The following is a 22288-nucleotide window of genomic DNA, read 5'->3' on the forward strand; positions in this document are numbered from 1 at the left end:
GCTGGTGAAAATTATAGAAGCAAGAGGTGATAAGGTTGCATAGTTCAACACCTCTACTGGAACTGGCTGTCATGAAAACATTCCTATTTTGTGGGACACTTTCACATAGTGCAAATGTGTCAGAGGCTTGTAGTATTTGTTTCTGTAGTTCTTTTAAAATATTGAAACAACATCTCTATTGTCTGAGACTTGGCAATTTCCACTACCAGCTTTAACATTTTATTCCTGTTCACCGGTAGGTTTATTTTTAACTCTAAGACATAGGACTTTATTGCACCCGTTTTCTTTTCAGTGTTAAGGGTATGGGAAGAGGACACTCATGTGCATGCATGGCCAACCAGAAACAGATTTTACCACACGTCAAAGCGTCCCCCAAAAGGCCCCGTTCTGTTTCGTTGTGCCAAGCCGTCCTCCTTCAGTGCTGATGGGTGCCATTTTGCTCAGTCGGAAGACTTCTGACCAGAACATTTCATGTGCCTCAGCACTGAAGGAGGACAGGTTGGGGCAATGGAATGAAATGGGGCCTTTTGGGGGATGCTTTGACATGCGGTAAAATCAATTTCTGGGTGGTCGCGTGTGCACACGAGCGTCCTCTTCCCGTACCCTTAACGCTGAAAAAAATGGGTGCGATAAAGTTCATATAGGTACAAAAACATCTCTTCTTTTACTCCTTTCTCTATTTTTAAAAAATATTTTTAGACTTACACTGCTATAGTGCCCCAGCATATCAATGAAATGTCACTTTTGAAATATAGAGGGAAATTTGCCTATCAAACTACAGGATCATGGGAACTGCTATGCTACATAATTAATGTGGTTTGATACTGCTTTAACTATCATGGTTCCATCCTATGGAATACTGGGATTTGTAGTTTGTTGGGCACCAGACCTCTCTGTGAGAGCAGACCAAATGTCTTACAAAACTACAGATCCCAGAATCCTATAGCATTGAGCCATGGCAGTTAAAGTGGTGTTAAAGTGCCTTAATTAACCTGCAGCAGAGATGCACTTTGTGTCAGCAAACCATTGCTGTTGTTATCTACCTGTTGTTTCTTATCTATGAGTTCAATTTAAGGTTATCATTGGATTTTCTTGGCAAAATTTCTTCAGAGATTTGTCATTGCCTTCCATTTCAGCTGAGAGAGTATGGCTTGCTCAAGGTCACTTGGTGTGTTTCAGTGGCTGAGCAGGGATTTGAATTCCAGTCTCCCAGATTCCTAGTCCCAACACTGAGGCCACTAAATATCATGATGGCTATAGTGGAAGCCAGCTTTGGAAGAGCCCTGTTGAAGATGCAAGAAATTGGTACAAAAGAATGGAACAAGTTGGCTTGGATGTGAAACAAGTGGCAACCCTAAGGATTTATACTGAGAGATCATGGCCTGTTACAGACTGCCAAAATAAAGCTGCTTCGGGTCTCTTTGGCGGTATGCTGTTTAAATGATGCATGCATCCTAAGAATCCGGAAGCTGCACCAAAGCTGCACTCCAGTGCTTAGGAATGGAATGTGGCTTTGGCACGACCTCTGGACTCTTAGGACCCATGCATCATTTAAATAGCATACCTCCAAAGAGACCCGAAGCAGCTTTATTTTGGCAGTCTGTAACAGAAACATATGTTTCTTTAGACCAATCTGTAAGATGCCAAACAAGCTATCTGCTTCACTTATAATTACCACAAGCACATAGCATTAAGAGCATACAATCTGAATATTCCTAAACTATAAAACAATACAATATAATAAATAAATAAATAAATAAAATTTATTTGTATCCCGCCCCTCTGAGAACAATCGGGGCGGCTAACAAGTTAAAAATACAAGACATATCAAGGTGGCCCTAGAAATTTTGCCACTAAGAGGAAGGACAATATGGTGGCTTCTAAAAACTGACTGAGCTGGCAGCAGAATCATACTTTCCACACCGGCAATGAAACAGCATTCTCCATGCCCCTTAGGATCAGCAAGCTAGTTTAGAGGGCACAGTGTAGGTTGTAAAATAAACACAGCCCTGTCTTTCCACCAACTTCCACTTCTCTTTTCCAGGCATCTGACATTTAAGAATAACACTCACTTGGCCTTATGGTTGAACTGGCCCCGCATAACAAGGCATACTGAATCATCATTTTTATGCACTGAGACATACGAATCATTTATCATGGAAAATCAGTGGTGGGTAAAATTATTGGATAAACAGAACAAGACCCACCCTGGGAATGCAGTATACACGCACACACGCACATACATTAGGGAGCCAGTGTGGTGTAATGATTTCAGTGTTGGACTATGACTGTGGAGACCAGGAGTTCAGATTCCTACTCAGCTATGAAAACCCACTGTGTGGCCTTAGGCAAGGTCCACTCTCTTAGCTTCAGAGAAAGGCAAATGCAAATCCTCTCTGAACAAGTCTTGCCCAGAAAAATTGTGGGGACCATAAGTTGGAAATGACTTGAAGGCACTAAACAACAATACAAATATTATATATTTCTAAGTATTTTATAAAGTGGTTGTAACTATTTCCATACATTTCCACTGTTCCAGGATGATATTGGTTTGCTTTTGCATGAATTTTGAATCTTGGATCTCTTGATGAGCCAATAGGCTCAAAGTCAGGTTGGTTTCTCAAGCACTGCAGTTATAGCAGTGTCTGTTTAGGGTGAAGCGCCTGCCTAGAGGGAACTTGTCTGCATAATTGAAATCCATAAAGAATGTACACATTTTCATTTGTGGGTTAAAAAATGAATCATTTAATCATTTCAGATATTGGTGGCTTGTGCAAGTTATTTTTTTCTTATTATAACGTACCATTGGAAAACAAATCACTAGTCAATAGTGTGTATGCTTACAGAATACAATGTGCAGCAGTCAGAACCCAGCATGGCTCTATCAGTGTTCCTCCACAGAAGTGTCCCTTTTGCCAAAAAGGGTTTAGTGAAAATTTCCTCTGAAGAGAAGCTTGCCATGGATGCTTGCCAGATGTTGTCTTGGAACCACCATAGATTCTCTTTAATGGACCTCCTGTCTCTGGTTTTCCACATGTTCTGGGTATATTATGCACTGTAGGATTCCTTGAAGACATGACTGCATTCTTAGGGAACTCTGCTGGAATACAAAGGTGATAAAAAGATCTGAAAATGTTATAATGGCATTCTCAGACCTTATACAGTATCTCACCCCATTTACACATACATAAGCCAAGAACTCATTAGTTTGTTGTGTGTCTTTAAGCCCTTCTTACTTATGGTGACCTTAAAGTGAATCTATCATTTGGCTTTCTAGGCTGAATTTTTTCAGAGGGGGTTTGCACTTGCCTTTCTCTGAGGCTGAAAGAGTGTGACTTGGCCATGGTTGCCCAGTGGATTTCATGGCTGAGGGGGATTTGAACCCTGGTCTCCCAGTGTCCTAACCCAACATCCAAACCACTACATCACACTGGCTCCCTATCCATTAGTAGTTCCTTCCTAATCCCATCTGTTCCTCCTTGATTTCCAGATTTGTTTATTGGGTGAGTTTGGAAAGATAAGTTAGATAAAGCATCTGAACTGCCTAAGAGATAATTAAGCCATGCTTTGAACAATGCTGTGAAACAAACAACCCACTTGAAATATAAATATAAAACATGAACTTGAAACATCAATGGGAAAGATGATTATCCAGAAAAGCTATTTAATTTTTTTTTAAAAAAAAAAATCTTAAGAGATCATTGGCCCAAATCACAAGGGGTGGCTCTATTCAGATCTCCTGTCAATGCTTGCGGGAGGAGAGGAGCGAATTCCCCATTCCCAGTGTAATCTCCTTGGGAGCTTCCCCTCTGCCATCTCCTCTGGAGGGCTTGGAAAGAGGGAGCGTTCATGTAACACAGAGAACTGTAGGAGATCAGGAGGCAAGGGAAGGAGATGAAATTTCCACTGTGCTAGCAGCCTTGTTCAAGTGTGACTTTGGTTTTACACCATTTAGTCCTGCTATAGGGCTTTGATATGACAACAGCAAAACTGAAGGAAGAAACTACAGGAAACATGACCATATTCTGGTATCCAGGTGATGAAAGCTCAAATGGAACCAATTCCTTCTTTCTATGATCCTAAGGATATCTTTCAATTCTGAAATAGGTCCCAACAGAAATTGAACTTTACAACATCAAAGCTAGTTCTCTCGGTGCACGAGTATAATCCCTGAAAGACTCATGTAGAATGTTATTCCATCCTTCTGTGAATGGTTTGTTTGCTGCTGTACTGTTTCATATTTCATTCTCTCTCATGTCTCTTGACAATAGATATCCCAAGACCTGTTATTTATTTGGCACACTTCTAAGTGCTTTACAAATAATAGATTCTACAGTAACACTAAACTCTTGGGCTATGCTTCAATAACACTATTTAAAAAATGCTAGTAGAGTTACTACAGTTTTGTGGGCTGCATTCTAGTGGTCGGTAGATGGCACCGCATCCACAACTGCTGATCTGAATAACTGTTACATTTTTCAGCTGTAACATGTGTCACATCCACTCTACCTGATTCTGGGCATAGGGAGATATCACAGAAGTCCCATTTCAATTTGTTATTCACAGTGACAAAGCACCAAGGCTTTTCATCGCCATCTGGATTCCTGGAGGAGGCAGGTTTCCCAATGCACCAGTCACAAAAGTGTAACGATTGAAGAAAAGAAGTTACTAAGTGAAGAACTGAAAGAAAACACAACTGAAGAATGTTCAGACTAAAACAGAACCACAGGAGACCCTTCCTCAACCAATAATTGCTGAGGAGGTTGCTGACTCTGAGGTCAGTGTGGCAGTGAATTGCTCAAGGTTTTAATCCAGACTTTAAAGAAGCTATCAATGGCCCTGTCCAGATGGGCCTTTAAGTATGTCCTGGTGACATACTAGGGTTGCCTCGGGGCGTTGCTTATATATGCCCCGCAACCCTAGTATGTCACCAGGATGTCAAAATGGCGGCGCCCTGTCTACATGGATGCCGCCATTTTGACGCAAAGGCCACGCTGCATACAAATGGCACAGCACGGCTCTTACATCTTGGCGCCACTGCAGGGCGCTTGTGGCACCCTTTCAGCAGCACCAGAAGGAGCTCCGTTTTGGAGCTATATCGCCGCGTGCATGGCTGGCGCGGCCTATAAACGGCTGCACCAGCGATACAGAGAGAAAGGGGCCGAGTGGCCCTTTTCTCCCTTTCCCCGCCGCTGTCGGGGTGTCCTTGGGACATGAAGCCTCAAGAACACCCCTTTCCAGGCCATGGGGAAGTGGCGTTTTGCCGCTTCCCTGAGGCCAGGAAAAGCGGCGGATCGGGGCCTCCAGGGCTGCCGCTGTGGCAGCTGAGGCCCCAATCCATCGGGGAAAGGGGCGGTCTGTATCCTGCCTTTAGTGCTAAGTGTATCTAGAAATAGTGTTCAGCTAGTCAATAGCGCTTTTCAAGTTCAGACTTAAATCTGGGGCAGATTCACTCTATCACTGACACCAAAACCACCAGCCTCCACTGAATAATTGTTGCTGTGTACCTTCAAGTAGTTTCCAATTTATGGTGTGTAAGGATGATTGCTCAAATTTTGGGGAATATTAATTAGCTCAACACACTAATATCGGGTTCCTTACAAATCCGTTTTTGGGACCGGATCCCAGCCTGTATACAAACGGACCAGAGCTTCCAGGAACTGACACAAAAGCAAAGTCTTTGAATTTTAAGCTAGTTTATTGATGCACAGGGGGACACACACACATATTCACTCATGCAATTACTCAAGGCTAATAGAAGAAAAGGAAGGAAAAGTGGGCAGAGACCATTAGGCCTTCTAATGGTAGATACTCGCCTGAGATGGTTTCCTTGGAATCAAGGTTGATGCAGCAACACAATGAAGGGAAATAGGGAAAGGTGTGTGTGAAACTACGCCAGGAGAAGCAGACTGACAGAGTGCCTGCCTGCCGCCAACATGGAACCCATAACAAAAGAAAAACTGAACCTTAAATAGGTTCCTAGTCACGTATTCAGCGGAGGTTGTTGTCCTACATTAAAGCAAAACCAAATTTACACATCACTTGATCCATAGGCATCCTCTGCCATTGGAAAACTATTGATACCGGAATGGCTTGTATCTGTGAAACATATCCCAGTCATAAATCTGTCTCATAGGTGTGAAGGAATCTTCCTGTTTGCAACTCTTAACTAAGGCTTGCTTCCTACGTGGTTTCTCTGCTTTCAAATAATGGCAGCCGAGGGGCATCTCCCATAATGCCTTTCCATTAGGGTCATAAGGAGGCATACCTTCACACTATAGATGCAGGACTTGCTTAAAGGCCTCTATGATCAAGCAATGCTAGGGAAGAAGGGGCACCTGATTACCTCCACAGATGCATTTTGGTTTAGGGATTTGTGTGAGTATTTTTATAAAATCCCAGACTTGATAACAGGTGACCCTAAGGTGCCTTGTCACAGGCTTTGTTTTTGGCAAGATTTGTTCAGAGGGGGTTGCCTTTGCCTTATTCTGAGGATGAGAGCGTGTGAGTTGCCCAGGATATCCAGTGGGTTTTCATGGCTGAACCTGGATTTTGCTTTCCCAAAATCCTAGTCCAATGTTTAAACCACTATACCATGCTGGCTCTATGCCATTTTAAATGATATTGTAGGTGACCATTTTTTTTAACCAAAGGTCACTGGCACATCCATTACAGTATATTGTCAGTTTATGCCAAAAAGAAGTAACATTTAAGAGCATCACCCTTATTAGTATTGACAATAAACAAGATTTTTGCAATGATCACCTCCTAATGAGAGTAATGATGTGAGAAGAGAGAAATGTTTGTATGAATGGCAGTCTGGTGTTATTCATGAAAGGTGGGAGAGGAGACACATGATCACCAGATTACCTGCAGAAGTTATGGTCACCAAGGTCATGATAGTCAGCATCTTCCATAAATGCATTATAATTACTATCCAAGAGAAGGTGAGAATTCCAGTGAAGGCACGTTTTCTGGAGCACTGTTTGACTAACATTTCCTCTGTATGTGAACCCATTTTCTTCAAAACAGTCTTCAGGTCCTACAACAAATTAACCAATTTATCTTCCTTTCAGAATTTTAGTTTTGGTAGTCTTTTCTTATGTCTCTCACATGAGAGAGAAAAAGGAATTTCGTCATGAATTTTCTCACAAAGAACTGTATCCTGCCCAAATTTGCACAACAAAAAAACTCTCAAAAATCTTCCACTCTTCCTACTTTATTTTCACCCAATGCATTGCTGAGAATTATTATGACTTTTAGCATTAAGAATTGCTGTAATAAACCCTACATTAACCTTGCATGTCAGTGGCAACAAAGATGTGGCCAAAGCTACATGTTTGTATGGGTCTTCAAGTTGCTTGCTGATGTATGGCAACCCCACAAATTTCATAGGGTTTTCTTAGGCAGGGAATACTCAGGCAGTTTACCAGTTCCTTTCTCTCAAATACAGCCTTCAGCCCAGCCCCTGGTATTCATTTGGTGGATTGCCATTCAATTGCTAGCCAGGGCTGACCCTGTTTAGCTTCCAAAAGCAGATGGAATCAGGTTCCTTTAGAATATTTAGGAGCTCCCAAAACTAGATACTTTTACAAAATTCTGCCTTTGTGACATAAGTACTAAGAGACACTCACATATCCCACTTTTTCTTGGCAAATTGCTAGCAGTGGGAAAGCATGAATCAGTCCCTTTCTCCTTCCATCTCCCACCCACCACACACTTAAAGATACAGCTCATTTCCTTACCTATTTCACAAAACCTTCCTTTGAATGAATCAGGGCACTCGCAACTGAACTTGGATCTTATTCGATGCCTCTGACAGGTGCCTCCATTTTTGCAAGGATTTGGTTGGCAAGCTGATTGTGCTGTTAGAGGTTATAAAAATAAAACAAAATAGGGCATATAAGGGATATTATAGCATGCATGAATGATACAAAGAGTTAATCAGTAAGAGATACTTAAAAGGTAAAGATACAACATGTGCTAAGGAATGGCCAAATGCCTGATCAGCCCTGAATCTCACTGGCTGGCTTTGAAAAAGTCACTTTAAGTTCTCCCTGCCTATTGGTATAACACATGTAAGTCTACCCAAGCTGTAGGGAGAAAGAAAGAGCCAGATTTAAGGAATATTTTTAAAAAAAATTATAAGCAGAACAGGTTAAGGCAGAACAAAGAGGCTGATACATTCTTAGAACAGAAAAATAGGACAGCATTAACAGAAGTTGTCTTAGGAACTGATGGCCAGTGTCTGATAACATAGCAATTCTTTTCAGTTGGGCACTTACCTTTGTCACAGAATGGTTCTTTGTAGGGATGTCGGCAACTGCATCGATAATAAGGAGCTCTTAAGCTTACAAGGCAGTCTCCTCTATGGCATTTTATTCTTTCACATGTGTTTTTCACTATGATACAGGTAAATGCAACAACAAAACTAAGTTTATTTGGGCTTAATTTTATTATGTTTTTTGCTATTATTATTATTATTATTATTATTATTATTATTATTATTATGTATTTCAGCATTTCAACAATATAGATCTAGCCCATGGTAATCACAGACTAAGAGCAAATTCATACACTAGAATTTGATATTTTATTTTATCTCATCTTATTTTATTTTATTTTCATCTCACCTTTCTCCCAAGCTTGGAATGAAAGGCATCTGACTGGAAAGCAGGTTAAAATGTCTAACAAGCCACAATACATTATAACTATAAAATTACATATTAGTTTAAATAGTGTAGCTTGAAAAAAAGTTTCATGCTGTCAGTTCTAAGCATACATTAGCCAGTTCCTTAGAATTAGATCACATCTATGCTAGAAAGTTATAACAGTTTTATTCCACATTAATTGTTCTGGCTGCACTCTCTGGAAATCTGGACTATAGTCTCTTATTATGAACCACAGCATTAGACCTCTCTAACAGGAATTCTAAATTAATCACCAAAGAACCCACAAAGTAGTTGGAATTCCTGGAACATGTTCTTTCTCAGCATTTTTTATTCCACCTAATTTCCTCACTGGCCTGTTACATATGAGCATTGAAAATTTATCTAAAGTTTATCTTCCTGAGTTGATCATAATTTGGATTAATCTTATATTCTCTAAAATTCTCCACAAATTGTCTTGGAGACTCAAAATATTAATTTTCTTTTACTTTTGTTGCTTTAGAAATTCGCCTGTATTTTGAATTTTTGATCTCTTCTTATACTGTTTTCTGTAGTAATATTTGTTACTGTATGTAATATCATTTTGCTTAATTTTTTAGATTTCATATACTATGTATATTTTAAATGTCTTTGTTATGGCCTTTGTCTAGTACAATAAAATCATTGATAATAATGAAGTACCACCAAACTACAAATCATTGAATTCCATAGGATGTAACCATGGCAGTACATGATGCACTTCCCAACTCCGCCCCAGGGTAATGTGATGCCACGTGCCACTCCACATAGTGCATGGTGTCACGGCGCTCCTCTGGTGCTGCGTCCACAGGATGCAGTGCCAAAGGAACACATTAAAGCCATGCCACTGCAGCTATCACACCCTTTCCAGGGCGCAAAAAGGAGTCACTTTTTGTGGCTCCTTTTGCATCCTGGAAAGGCCAGATCAGGGCCATGGTGTGCAGTTGCCACTGCCCCGATCTGGCACAGCTGTGCTGCAGGCTGCCCTTTAGGAGTGGTCTGCACACCCTCTAAGTTACCTTTATGTTACCTTTAACCCATGAGGACTGCTTGAAATAGTCAGGTGTCTTTATATTTCTGCTCTATTGTGTAGTAAGATTTGTCATGTAGTTCTTCCAGACTATGGAATGATTCTATAATGATGTCAGAAAAATATCTGACATGGGTATAGAAACATTTTGTGTAACTGATAAGTCCATGTCATGAAGTGTGGTACATATTATAGTTGTATGCTCAATTCAGGTTTGACTTCATGTAGTATGTACTGGAAGTAGTACTGGTAGTATTCAGGGTTGACTTCATGTAGTATGTACTGGAAACATTAAACTGATATAAGGCAAAGACTATGAATCCTGGTATACTTTTAGTACTGTCAATATTAATTTCTGAAAGAGAAGAGTTCAGGGGGAAATGTGTATAGGGTCTCTAGAGATTTCTTTTTCTGCGAATTGCTAGTGGAGGACTCTATAGTTGTGACCATGACTATAGAATGATTAAAAAAAAATCTAGGAATATGAAATTCTGACTTTGCAAGAACACTCACATTAATTTATTAAATTCAAATATAATGACTAATTTTCTAATCTTAAAACTTACTACATTCTGCTAAAATCTAAACAGCTGTGTATATGTGACTGTAAAAAAAAAAAAATAATTAAAGGGAACCTGTTAGTAAAGGACAAGATACAACTCAGATTTATGTAACAGAAAAAACACTATGAAAATACCACTTACCCTTTTCACATTTCGATCCTGCATATGGTTTAGGACAGTGACATGTATAGCTATTTCTGTTCCTTTCACAAATCCCATTATTCTGGCACGGCCTAGTCTGACAAGGATTTACTAATACAGAGAGATAATTTTCTTTTATTATTAGAAGGAAATGCTTTTTATAATCAGAAGTTTATTTTAGAAATAGTCTGTTGCATATGTGCTGTGGCAAATTAAAGTCTGTCACCCAAATCCAATTATCTTTGCCTATACAGTGGTGCCTCGGGATACGAAATGATCGCGTTACGAAATTTCCGGGATACGAAAAAGTCGGATTGGCAAAAACTGTTTCGGGTTACGAAATATTTTTCGGGTTACGAAATTCATTTCGGCGCGAAATTCAAATGCTGCTATAGGCTTTCCAGTGCTAACGGAGTATTTCGGGTTACGAAATTTTCGGGTTACGAAAGGAATGGCGGAACGAATTAATTTCGTATCCCGAGGCACCACTGTATGGACCACAAGGTATCATCCAATTGCAGCTCCTATAAGCCATAGCTAGCTTGATGGCTGGAAAATGAGGGATGGAGTCTAACTAAAAGATGAGTTTCCCTTAGTTTTACCTGACAAAAACAGCTTTTCCACTCACTCAAAACTAAATTTAGTGGATTCAACATTGATCACACAGTGGATTGTGCTATTCATATTTCCCTTAGCTATACATGGCTACTTGGTATTAAATCCAGATGTGGATAATAGCTTTATCAGCCTCTTACTGTTGCATCCCCTGCTTCATGAGTACCCATATTTCTAGACTGAGCCCCATATAATCTCTGAAAAACATCTGAAATATTTTAGAAGGCATAACAGTTTTCTACATTTTCAGATTATGTAAGAAAAAGATGTTTAAAATCCTAATCCTAAACATCATTTCCAAGGAGAGGAGGGACCCTTAAACAGAATGAAAGTTGAAATGAATGAAACTGTTTAATAAAAAACAAGGATTGTTCCCCAGCAACAACTTCAAAGAAACTCCACATCCAGAACTGGTTCCGCATACAAATGAAGTTCAGGTTCTTTAACAAATGAATGCAATGGCCTGACTCCAATTGTTTAGTAACTACTAAAGTGGAACCACTGATTCAATTGCTGAAAGCTGAGGCAATATGAAGATAAAGGGCATTGATTCAATGGGTCTACTCATATGGAGAGTAAGAACAGGCTTCATGTAATTATCTCCCCAAACTGGCAGTAGACTATGAGGATGCCAGTAGACATAAAAGTTTTTCACATCAGTACTTACCGTGGGGTAAGTGCTAATAAAACGCCAGTAAAACATCAGGGAGGTGTACATGTGTAAAGCCTGACACACTTCTTCGTTTGCAGAGAAGCAATTTCCTATGAATGCAAAGTTTCCGTTGGAATGATCCAAGGATGCTAGAGGTGAGGGGATGATTCCCTGGTGTTTCAGAAGCATGTCAGGCATTCACACACATGTGTTTCCCTGACGTTTTACCAACATTTTATCAGCGCTTACCCCATTGTAAGTGCTGGTGTGAAAATCTTCATAGTGTTGATGGCAAACGGAAACAGGACAGAAAGCACTCTAGCTTTGGAAATAGTTCTTGACCCATTTCCCCGTATCCTTCCATGTTTGATTTTCCCGTTGCCCACCAAAAAGTATGACCAAAAAATACCATCATAATTCAAGTGTTCATGAAACCAGTCAGGATACAAGCTAAGTCCAGAATCAGTCCTTTCTGTCTGCACATTTTCAGTACTGTATTCATAGTAATAATCATCAGCTGAGTCTATTGACGAACCTTTCATGAAAGATAAGATACCATTATAAGATATTATTGTACAGTAAATATTTCTGATCCATAAGAACTGAAAAGGAATTGGAAACACCTCGGGCCAGTTATTACCTTTTCACTTAAGTTCCCTCAAAAGAATGTTGTGAGAATGACATTTGCACTACTTCATGATCCTTGCAGGAAAGGCATGATGTAAAGGTAAAATAAATAAATAAATAAATAAATAAATAAATAAAATCATCTGTTTCCATAATCTCAAAAGAATTAGATTAAATCATTACTATTTTCTCAGTTATGTGTACCTTCATAATAACCTGATGATATAAACTGAGAAATAATTAGTTGTTCTATACTGTCTATACGATATCAGTTTCTCATTGAGCAAGAATGTAGCTTTAAGGCCGCAATCCTATACAGGTTGAGGCTTCCTTTATTTAAAATGCTTGAGACCAGAAGTGTTTGGTATTTTGATTATTTTGGAATTTGAAATGTTTGCGTATACATAATGAGATATGTTGGAGATGGGACTAAAATCTAACATGAAACTCATGTATGTTTCATATACACACAGCCTAAAGATAATTTTATACATAATATTTTAACAATATGTGCATGAAACAAAATTAGTATAAACTGAACCATGAAAAAGCAAATGTTTCACTATCTCTGCCATCCATGTGGGCAATTTTGGATTTTGGAGTATTTTGGATTTCAGAATTCCAGATAAGGGGTACTATAGTTACTTATTTGTGAGCAACAGCCATTGTACTGATTACCAGATTAGAGGTCCCACTCATATTCCTTTAGATAGTGTCACAGAAGTAGTGTCTGACTATATTCCATAGCAAGCAATGAAATTCCAGGTTAATGCTTGCAATTATGCTTGTAATTATGCTACAATACACTCGCTTTTACCATGCTACTTTCTCTTTGAATATTTTGTTTGAATTATCTGTAGAGTGCTAATATTTATCCGATCTAGTGAATCATTTATCATGCTAAGAAGAAATATCCCCAAAGGCTAATTAATAATGAAATATTCATGGTCTAGAACTGATATGATAACTTCCATTGGAAGCTGAGAACAAGTGAGCATGGATACCCATGTGCAACACACAAAGACTTTGATAAGAATTTAGGACATGATCTGCTAAAACCAATTTTATTTTGCCTCACCCCTAAAAATATTATAAATTTTAAAAATATTTTTATATAATTTTAATTGTGACATTCTGAAATCTAGGCTTAAAAATTACACTTATCCTATTACTTTGTGTCAGTATATATTCTGGGCTGCCTAACACATGTCTGAATCGCAAGGTTCCAGTTTAATGAGTAGTTTATATTCTAGTATAGTCAATGGAAACATTGGAGTTGAACTTTAGGACTGTATTTCAAAAATTAATCCTGTTTTCTTCTGTTTATCTGTATTGTTTAGAATACTTTCTCTAAGACACTTATTTACTACCATGTTCATAGCTCCCAACTGTTCACATAATATTGTGAAGTGCATGCAACTTTGCTTATGGCCTTCTTCCCATGGGAAACGCCCTGCTAAAAGTGTATAGACTGTTTTAAGATGTCAGTCCCATTCAGGGCACTGCAGAAACAACATCAGTAGACTAAAACTAGTACTGGATAAAGTAGAGGTAATTATTCTAGTCTTAGTCGCCTTGTAAGAGAAGGGACATATTCATGAACAAAGGGAACAAGTGGGAGATTCTCCTTAACTTTGATCATGGTTCCACATTTCCAATGCACAGAAACAGATCTTTGTTCGTGGCGCGCAGGATACCCATTGACAAATAGCTTTCAGAACAGCAAAGTGAAGATGGGATGGCAGTTCTTTCCATAGACTTTTCACAGAAGTAGTTGATTAAGACGGGTCATCTGCTCTTTCCGGCAGGTGTCACTGCAGTTTGTTGGAACCACTGGTGAGTTTCAAAGAGCAGGTATGGTAATGAGGAGAGTGAAAATGCATACAGGGACACTTTTAAAAGCTCTCCCCTAGGGCTGGGCCGATGGCCTGGTGGATAACGCTTTGCCTTGAACTGATTATCAACGACATTATCTTAGTTTTCTCAACTGTTTCATTCGGTTGCAGCCTTTATCTTTGTTCTTCCTTTGCTTCTGATGAATATATATATATATATATATATATATATATATACTTTTTTGTACAATGGATGCTTTATATTTCATATTAAAATAGAACCTTCTTTTTTTTCTATGCGCCAACCCTGGTTTCTTGACGGTAAAAAAAAAAGTTTCACCTCATTTATCGTTATGTCAAGTCAAGACTTCTTTTCTTCGCTCATTATTTCACAAGAGTTGAGTCTTTGCAATATGAAAGTGCTGCAGGAGTGCACGCCGGGCTGAGGAATAAGGATCTCATTCCAAGATAAGGCCATTGTCTTCACTGAGCAAATAAAGTTTAATGTGATACAATGGAAAAAGGGAAAACAAAGAGAGTGTTTGCCTGGAGTTCAGACTTCAAGCTGACATTGTGTGGGAGGGTTTTTTGTGTGTGTGTGCAGAAGTTAGATTTTCCTCTGTTTATTTATTAAACTTTGTATGAGTAAAGGATACCTTTGGCTCCACATGTACTTTTAACATCTGCATGTCATCCAGATATTCTACCATACTGATGAAACAAACAGGACCTTTCCTTTTTCTGAACAATAGATCCAATTTTGGATGCTTTGAGACCACCTTTATGGTCTCTTCCCCACTGGAGAACTTCTCCTTGATAATGATGATGATTTTTTTTGTCTAACTTGCCTTTATTGGTTCCTAATAAAATGTGGAGTGACATCATGTGAACTAACCACATGATAGCACAAACCAGTCAGAACTTCTATTTTAGTGTGTTGGTCTTTGTTCATTTGTGTTTGATCATTTCTTTCTGCTTCATTTGGTCTTTTTGTTCATTAATTATCAGTGAGATTTCAACCCACAGAGCTTAAAGAATCAGAGAGAGGTGAATATATTTAGTCCATTTAAATTAGCTGTTTTTAACAGAAGTAAGTTGTTGCAACTGATTAATTTGGATCCACATCTAGAATTCACACCTTGATATTATCATTAAATGTTCTAATAAAAAGGGTCAACCAGGAGGATTTCACAAATCTAAGGTAGGAAAGCTCTTTCATTCAAAATAGGGGTGGGTGGGAGGGATGGAGGGAGAGAGAGAGAGAAAGTGAGGGGAGAAAGGAAGGCAGGAAGGAAGGAAGGCAGGCAGGCAGGCAGGCAGAGGGAGACTGTCTTCCTGGGCAGATGAATTGTAGTGAAGCAATCTCATGTCTTGGCTACATTATTTTATTGGTGCCACTCCTTAACCACCAATTCCTTTCCCTCATAACCCAAGTAGACTATAGGCCTTCTGCTCCAAGTACTACTTATTTTGTTTTATTTCTGGAGTTGCAGGAATTACTGCTATCAAGTTGGTTGTCTGGTCTAGATGCTGCCTGGTTGGCTGGTCTGAATGCTGACCAGATATTTGGTTGCTACCTAGTTAAATGCTCTGGGTTCAAGAATTGTCACTATCCACTTCATTTTATAGAGTCAGCATGGGATTGCGGTTTGAGTATTGGGTTATGACTCTGGAGACCAGGGTTCGATTCCTGATTCAGCCATGAAACCCACTGGCTGACCTTGGGCAAGTGATATGTGCTCAGCTTCAGGGGAAGGCAATGGCAACCCCCCTCTGAACAAATCTTGCCAAGAAAACCCCATGATAGGTTTGCCTTAGGATTGTCATAAATTGGGACTAACTCCAAGTCACACAACAACAAACTTCACCTTATAGAGCAAATATGTATAGGATTTCAGCCTTAATGGGTATGGCTGCATCTGCACTGCAGAAATAATCCAGTTTGATACCAAATTAACTGCCATGGCTCAAAGTTATGGAATTTGGGGAATTGTAGATTGTTGTGTCACCAAAGCTCTCTGACAGAGAAGGCTAAATGTCTCACAAAACTACAATTCCCAGTGTAAAACTGGATTGTTTCTGCAGTGTGGATATAGCCAATTTGCCCACCTCAGAAGCATTTAACAAAAAGAATGATATAGCTTCCACAATCCTTTAGACTGTGCCAGTGCATGTGTTTAGTATTAAAACATGAATTTTGTTACTTCTGGCAAGAAAAAAAAAACAGGTTCATCTGTTACTAATATTTGGTAAATCTAGGATATCTGTGATTTACTTGTGAAGTCTTTATATATAAATATGACTACTGTTTATACTATGAAGGCTTCTTTAGGCATTAGTGTGGTAACCATTAATGTAGTAACCATATAGATCAGATTATTCTATCATATCACTACCAACTTTCTTCCTGGAACATCTTAAGTGATTGAATCAAAATGCCACCATTTTCCAACCAAGCATTCAAAAAGGCCAGAAGCAGCGTCACAGTGGAGAAAATAAAGGGTCTGAATAGACAGGCCAAAATAAAACTGCTTAAGGTCATTTTGGAGGTATACTGTTTAAATGACACATGCATCTTAAGAGTCCAAAAGGTGCACCAAATCTGTGCTCCAGTCCTTAGGACTGGAGCCTGGCTTTGGCACAGCTTCCAGCCTCTCAGGACTCATGCATCATTTAAACATACCTCCAAAGTGACCCGAAGCAGCTTTATTTTGGCCTGGCTGTTTGGGCCCTAAAGAGGGTCAGTGCTTCTTTTAGGTTCTCCCGGGACACATTAAACTCTTGCATTTTGCTGGTCTACTCAGATATTGGGATAGCGCCTTTAATATATATATATTTTAAAGAACAGTACTTACATTGACCCATGGATAAGTCAACTCATGTTTTTTGGCTCAATTTTTTTACTAACATTTCTAAATTTATAAATGAGTGTATATATGAGTCTTATTGCTGCTGCTGCTGTTGTTGTTATTGTTATGGGCTCCAACTAGTATTTTATCTCAGACAGAAGCAAATAAAACAAACACTGATCTTTCCTGATAGTTACCTTTTCCTTTTTTACAGGAGGAATACTCTATATATAGCTTCAGCATATACATGCTGATTCAGTGCATTCTTAAGCATTTCTGCTTGGAAGTAAGTCTGTCTGAGTTTTTAAAGTAGTAGCTCTTTAGTAAGCATGCTTACAATTACATCTTTAATATATTGTTTTTTTTCCTTTTTGTATGCATTCTATTGCTAAGCTGGGAGCTGCCTCAAAAGCCTGGAGTTTTTCTCTCATATATGTATATATATATGTATGTGTGTGTATATATCTTTCAGTGTTCTAAAAGGTGACATTCATTTCCTTTCAGATGCATGTATTCCATCTGTATAGTTACCAGTAAAAAATTACTTAGTCTTTCTTTATATATTTTTTCTAATGCATCTCTTTATTTAGTTCCTTAGCACTAAATAACCTTGTGGATCTTGTTTCTTTTATATAAGAAATGCTTCTGTTCCTTTCATTTCAATTATTCATAACAACCATCGGTTTAGTAAAGTAAAAGCATCCTTTTAAAAAAAAAATCTAAGTGCATAATTAACACACAAATTCTGATACATGGGCTTATTTTAACATATTATGGAATCAGAGCCTTCATTCTCTGTAAATGCTGAAAAATCTTAACACACTTAAAGATGCAGTGATCTGACATTTGTCACAGGAATGTGACTATTACACAAAATTAAATGAGACATCCTACATGTATTTTCAAAGCGTAACTTTCTTCTGTGTAGTGCAAAAAGACCCTTCTCTTTACCCCATAGTTGATAGGCAGAGATTGACTTTAAAAGCCTGAAATTAGCTTTGAGGTTTGGATGACCTTTTAAACTGCTTATACTTTCATCTGCATTTTTGTATGTTGCTGAGAGCTGTGAATCAATTAGCAAATTTCTGATCAATATTCTCTGATCCATTCATTTATTTTCTACTTGGTTCCAGAAGAAATAACCACCCAAGCACAGAGTGCTGATGTTATGTCTTTAAACTCTTACAATGAGGTATGAACCATTCAGGTTTTAACAATGCTCTAGAACTTTAATTGTGGAGTGGTTTGTCTTCTTCGGTAGTTGATAATCCAGTTTCCCCGGATAAACAGATTGAGATCAGTAATCCAAGTAGTCCAGTATTATTTATACTGAGCCAATATGATCATAGGTTGCATCAATAGGTGTTTGGTGTCTAGACTGAGGGAAGTAATAGTACCACTCTATTCTGCTTTGGTCAGACCACACCTGTATCCACAATTCAGGAGGAATATTGACAAGATGGAGTATGTCCAGAGGGGGGCAAAAATGGTTTACAAAGTATAAGCTAATTTCTCCCAACAAGCAGGGTACTCATTTTAGTGACCTACAGATTGATGCCAAGCTGAGTTGATCCAGAGCCCCTGGCTGATATTGAAGTCACATTTGATATTCAATGATATTGAATGTGAATGGCTGCAGTACAGGCATTTAGCTATTGCACCATTGCACCACCAGACCTAATACCATGCAATACTGTGTTATTTTGCCAGCCAGGCCAACACCACATCACCCCACTGGCCTGTCCCCTTGTTCCCACTGATGCTGCCACTTCACTAGCCTAGCGGCTTCTTGTGAAAGCCTGGCCAATGCTGTCACTCTTCCCTGTCTTGCTGATTAATGGGTGCTTCAGTCTAACCTCAGCAGAAGTGACAGAGTTGGGCAAGCTCCCTCAGAGGGCTGCCTCGCCTATGAGGGAGCAGTGAAAGCATCATCAAAGAAGACTATCCCTTACCTACCCTGCTCAGCACAGGGTAAGGCAGATTGTGCCATGTTTACTGTCTATTCAACAGGACTGGGCTTAATTGGACCTGATCCAGGGGTCCAGACAGCCAAGAAAACTGATCTGGAGTAAATACTAGTTTCTCGTAAAACAGGTTAGCAGTTTAAAACAGCACCTTTTCAACAGATTTGGCTGTATGCTGTCTGGACAGATTGCACTGAGATCAGGCCAAGTTCAGTGTATATCCACAATGTAGCCAAGCCCAAAGTCACTCTAATGTAGTAGTGTTTGGGACACAGGAAGGAGTCTTTTCATGATATTCCTGAGTGGACACATTTTTTCTCTTCTTTCAAGAAATTACTTGGGTATCAGGTACTGTAATTTAATTATTCCAATCCAATTTGATAGTAAATATAGGTTGTCACAATTCCTGGAAGGCGGCCCAACATGCAACTGGAAATGGACCACAGAGTGAGCCTCTTGGTAAGAGTCCATGATCTTAACAATGTCAAGAGATGGGCACATATTACAGGGCTGGGCACTTGCTATTGATGGGAGAACTGTCTGGGCTGGTGAACGTATGTCACCCTGCAAAGACTGACAGCTTTTGTTCAGCTTCTTATCTAAACAAGCACAGTGCATACAGCTAGTTTAGTAGCTTAGGTCTGAGCTGGGGTGGCAGATGAATATTGTTTGTTGCTAGCCAGATTGGCTCCCACAAACAGTACTTACAGTGGACCCTTGTTATACTCTGGAGTTTGGTTCCAAGATCCCCCTTGTATAACAAAATCCATGTATGCTCAAGTCCCATTAAATATAATGACATAGCAAAATGGTGTCCTTATAAAAAATGGAAAGTCAACATTTGATATTTGAAATTTATACTTTTTAAAAATATTTTCAAACCATGGATGCTTGAATCCGTGTATAAAAAATCAGTGTATAAGAAGGGCTGACTGTATTATAAGTTAATTTCAAGCCTTCACACCTGCCCTTGCTATTTTATTGATTTGTTCATTTTAATAAAGCTGTGGGCTAGTTAATTATATATCCATGTCAGCAGTTTCATTTTCCTCCACAATCACTTTGGCATCAGTTCTACTTTTACATTAGTTTTCTTATTCAGTCTGTTCATTTTTGAGTCAAGATTATCCCGTGAAGTCATTTCCAGTATCCAGTATTTGGTTTTGTCAGTGTTTCCACTATACTGTACATTCCCTCAGGTTTCTGTTCTCTATAGTCTGTGCAAATGTATTTCTTTTTTTGTAGTTAAAGCCAACATTTCCCCATGTTTGCTTTTTCTCTGCTATACAGTGCTTCTTTCCACAATGTCTATTATTTTTCCTCTTCCTTTGACAAGATTAGTTTTCTGCAGAAGCCTATTATCTGACCTTGCTGACTTGGCCTTGAAGGAAGTACAGGAGTGTCCCTTGGCTGACATTTTAAATACATTATAAGGCCCACAGTATTAAGGGAAACATTTGAAAATATCCCCCCTCCTCTGTATATACACCATTGCAATTTAGTACATAATTGCAACAAAAAATGAAGAAAAGAAGAGTTAAAGTGAATGTAGTTCCAAAACATAGTGGAAAGTTTGAAGGCACAGTTAAAGATTTATAGCTGATACATTTCTGCATAGACTAGAGCAGAGAGCACAAAGTGCAGAGAAGTAATGCAAGTAATCCAAAAAGAATGACATAATAAAAAAGTATCCATAAAGAAATTCTATTATAAATCTTTTGTTATAAAAATGATCACTAAACAGTTTCTAATATTATTCAATAACACCTAAAAAATTATGGCATTTCATATTTTCTTCATGCATTTAGTTTTTAGCCTTCTCCCCCCCAAAAAACAGAAATTCATAGTATGAAATCATAGACAAATCAAAAAAGCAAAGCCTTATATCATCTTAAGATATATCCTGCCATAAAAGAAGCATTTCCAGGATCTCCATAATCTTAATTTACAAGTCAAGTGGTAGCCAACATTTGTATATATTTTGACATACTGCATAATAAAATATTAAAAAACCAAAAGTAAAGAAAAGTTACTTTTTTGAAATATAATGCCCAGTATCCCATAGGCAGCATGATTAGTAACCATGCTGAGCGAAAGATTCTGAGATTTGAATTAAAAGGTAACTTTTCATTAAAAAAACACATTTTGATGATGTTAGTTAAAGATATCCTTTTTATGACAAGTAACAAATATTTCAGTTCACTTCTCTGTTAGTCTCATCAAATCGCCATTAGAAAATATGCAGAATTTCTAATTTTATTTTATTTATTTTAATTTAGCATAGAAGCAATTGCCTTTGAAGTCAATGGGAGTTACTCCCCAAGGCTGCAGTCTTAATTTCCTACACTACTTATTTTTTATGTGTCATTACACTAGTTTTGCTCACCTTTTTCAGTTAATGTATAGCTTCCCTAAAAAACAGTGTGCATATAATGAAATACTTGTTATGAAGAAGAAATATTGATTACCAGTTAGCTGATCAAACCATGTTGACAGGATGCCACAAAGCTGCATAAAGGGGAAAAATGGACTTGTATTAATGCTAAATAAGATAAGTCAGATTAAAGTGCTGTTAGGGTTGCTATTTTTAATGAAGTATTTCCATTTTGAAAATCGATCTTAAATTATCCAGGCTGGGACCATGTTATATCACATAGCTCCATGCCCAGATCGTTACCATCTCTAGCCAGATTGGGATTTCTCCAGTACGTAGCTTAAAATGCTCCTTTTCCGTTCTTAGCAAAGTAATGGGAGACGTTCTGATTGGGTATGGGATGGTTCCTATCTGGGTATGGAGCTGAGCGATAACACATGGTCCCAGCCTGGTCTCAGCCTCTGCCCAGATTGGAAAAAAAGCAGTGCAATAATCTCCTACATAAGGCCCATCTCACCTAAACAATGCACTGGATCCTGCTAATTGTTGTGCTGACATGTGTGATTGTGTTTGTCGAATGATACATGTTTTACATTTTTTTTAAATTGTTTAATCTTGTTTTAACTTTTGTATCTTTTGAATTTTAACTTGTAAGCTGCTTTGAGTCCTGAACTGGGAAAAAGGCTGGATAGAAATAAATATCATCATCATTGTCGTCATTGTCATCATCATCATTTTGTGCACTTTCTGTTTCTTGACACTTTAAAATATATTATTTTAGATTTTTGGCCAGCATATAAATTCAGCATATCAACATGAATAGTGAGAAATTTTAAGCTACTACATAGCTACAAAAAAGCTTCAAGCTTTGTAAACTTACAGCGCTTTATAAATAAAGGTTAATAATAATAATAATAATAATAATAATAATAATAATAATAATAATAATAA

The 22288-nt window shown here is 38.4% G+C and overlaps 1 protein-coding gene across 14 annotated transcripts in view; it reads right to left on the minus strand.

Moving 5' to 3' along the window:
- HABP2 (hyaluronan binding protein 2) overlaps positions 1-22288 on the minus strand; it is a 46029-nt gene that overhangs the window by 13020 nt on the left and 10721 nt on the right. For 3 of the 14 annotated variants that reach the window (XM_042459110.1, XM_042459101.1, XM_042459104.1), the window contains exons 2-9: positions 21432-21471; positions 12098-12223; positions 10422-10535; positions 8286-8402; positions 7746-7865; positions 6871-7042; positions 4510-4604; positions 2845-3100 (exon numbers count right to left, since the gene is read on the minus strand). In XM_042459110.1, the coding sequence (XP_042315044.1) occupies positions 2845-3100; positions 4510-4604; positions 6871-7042; positions 7746-7865; positions 8286-8402; positions 10422-10535; positions 12098-12223; positions 21432-21471 (1040 nt within the window). The remainder of the gene's footprint in view (positions 1-2844; positions 3101-4509; positions 4605-6870; positions 7043-7745; positions 7866-8285; positions 8403-10421; positions 10536-12097; positions 12224-21431; positions 21472-22288) is intronic. The other 11 variants (XM_042459102.1, XM_042459105.1, XM_042459103.1 and 8 more) reach the window with 10 other exon arrangements.

The sequence above is a fragment of the Sceloporus undulatus genome, chromosome 3 (assembly GCF_019175285.1).
Source record: "Sceloporus undulatus isolate JIND9_A2432 ecotype Alabama chromosome 3, SceUnd_v1.1, whole genome shotgun sequence".
NCBI lineage: Eukaryota > Metazoa > Chordata > Lepidosauria > Squamata > Phrynosomatidae > Sceloporus > Sceloporus undulatus.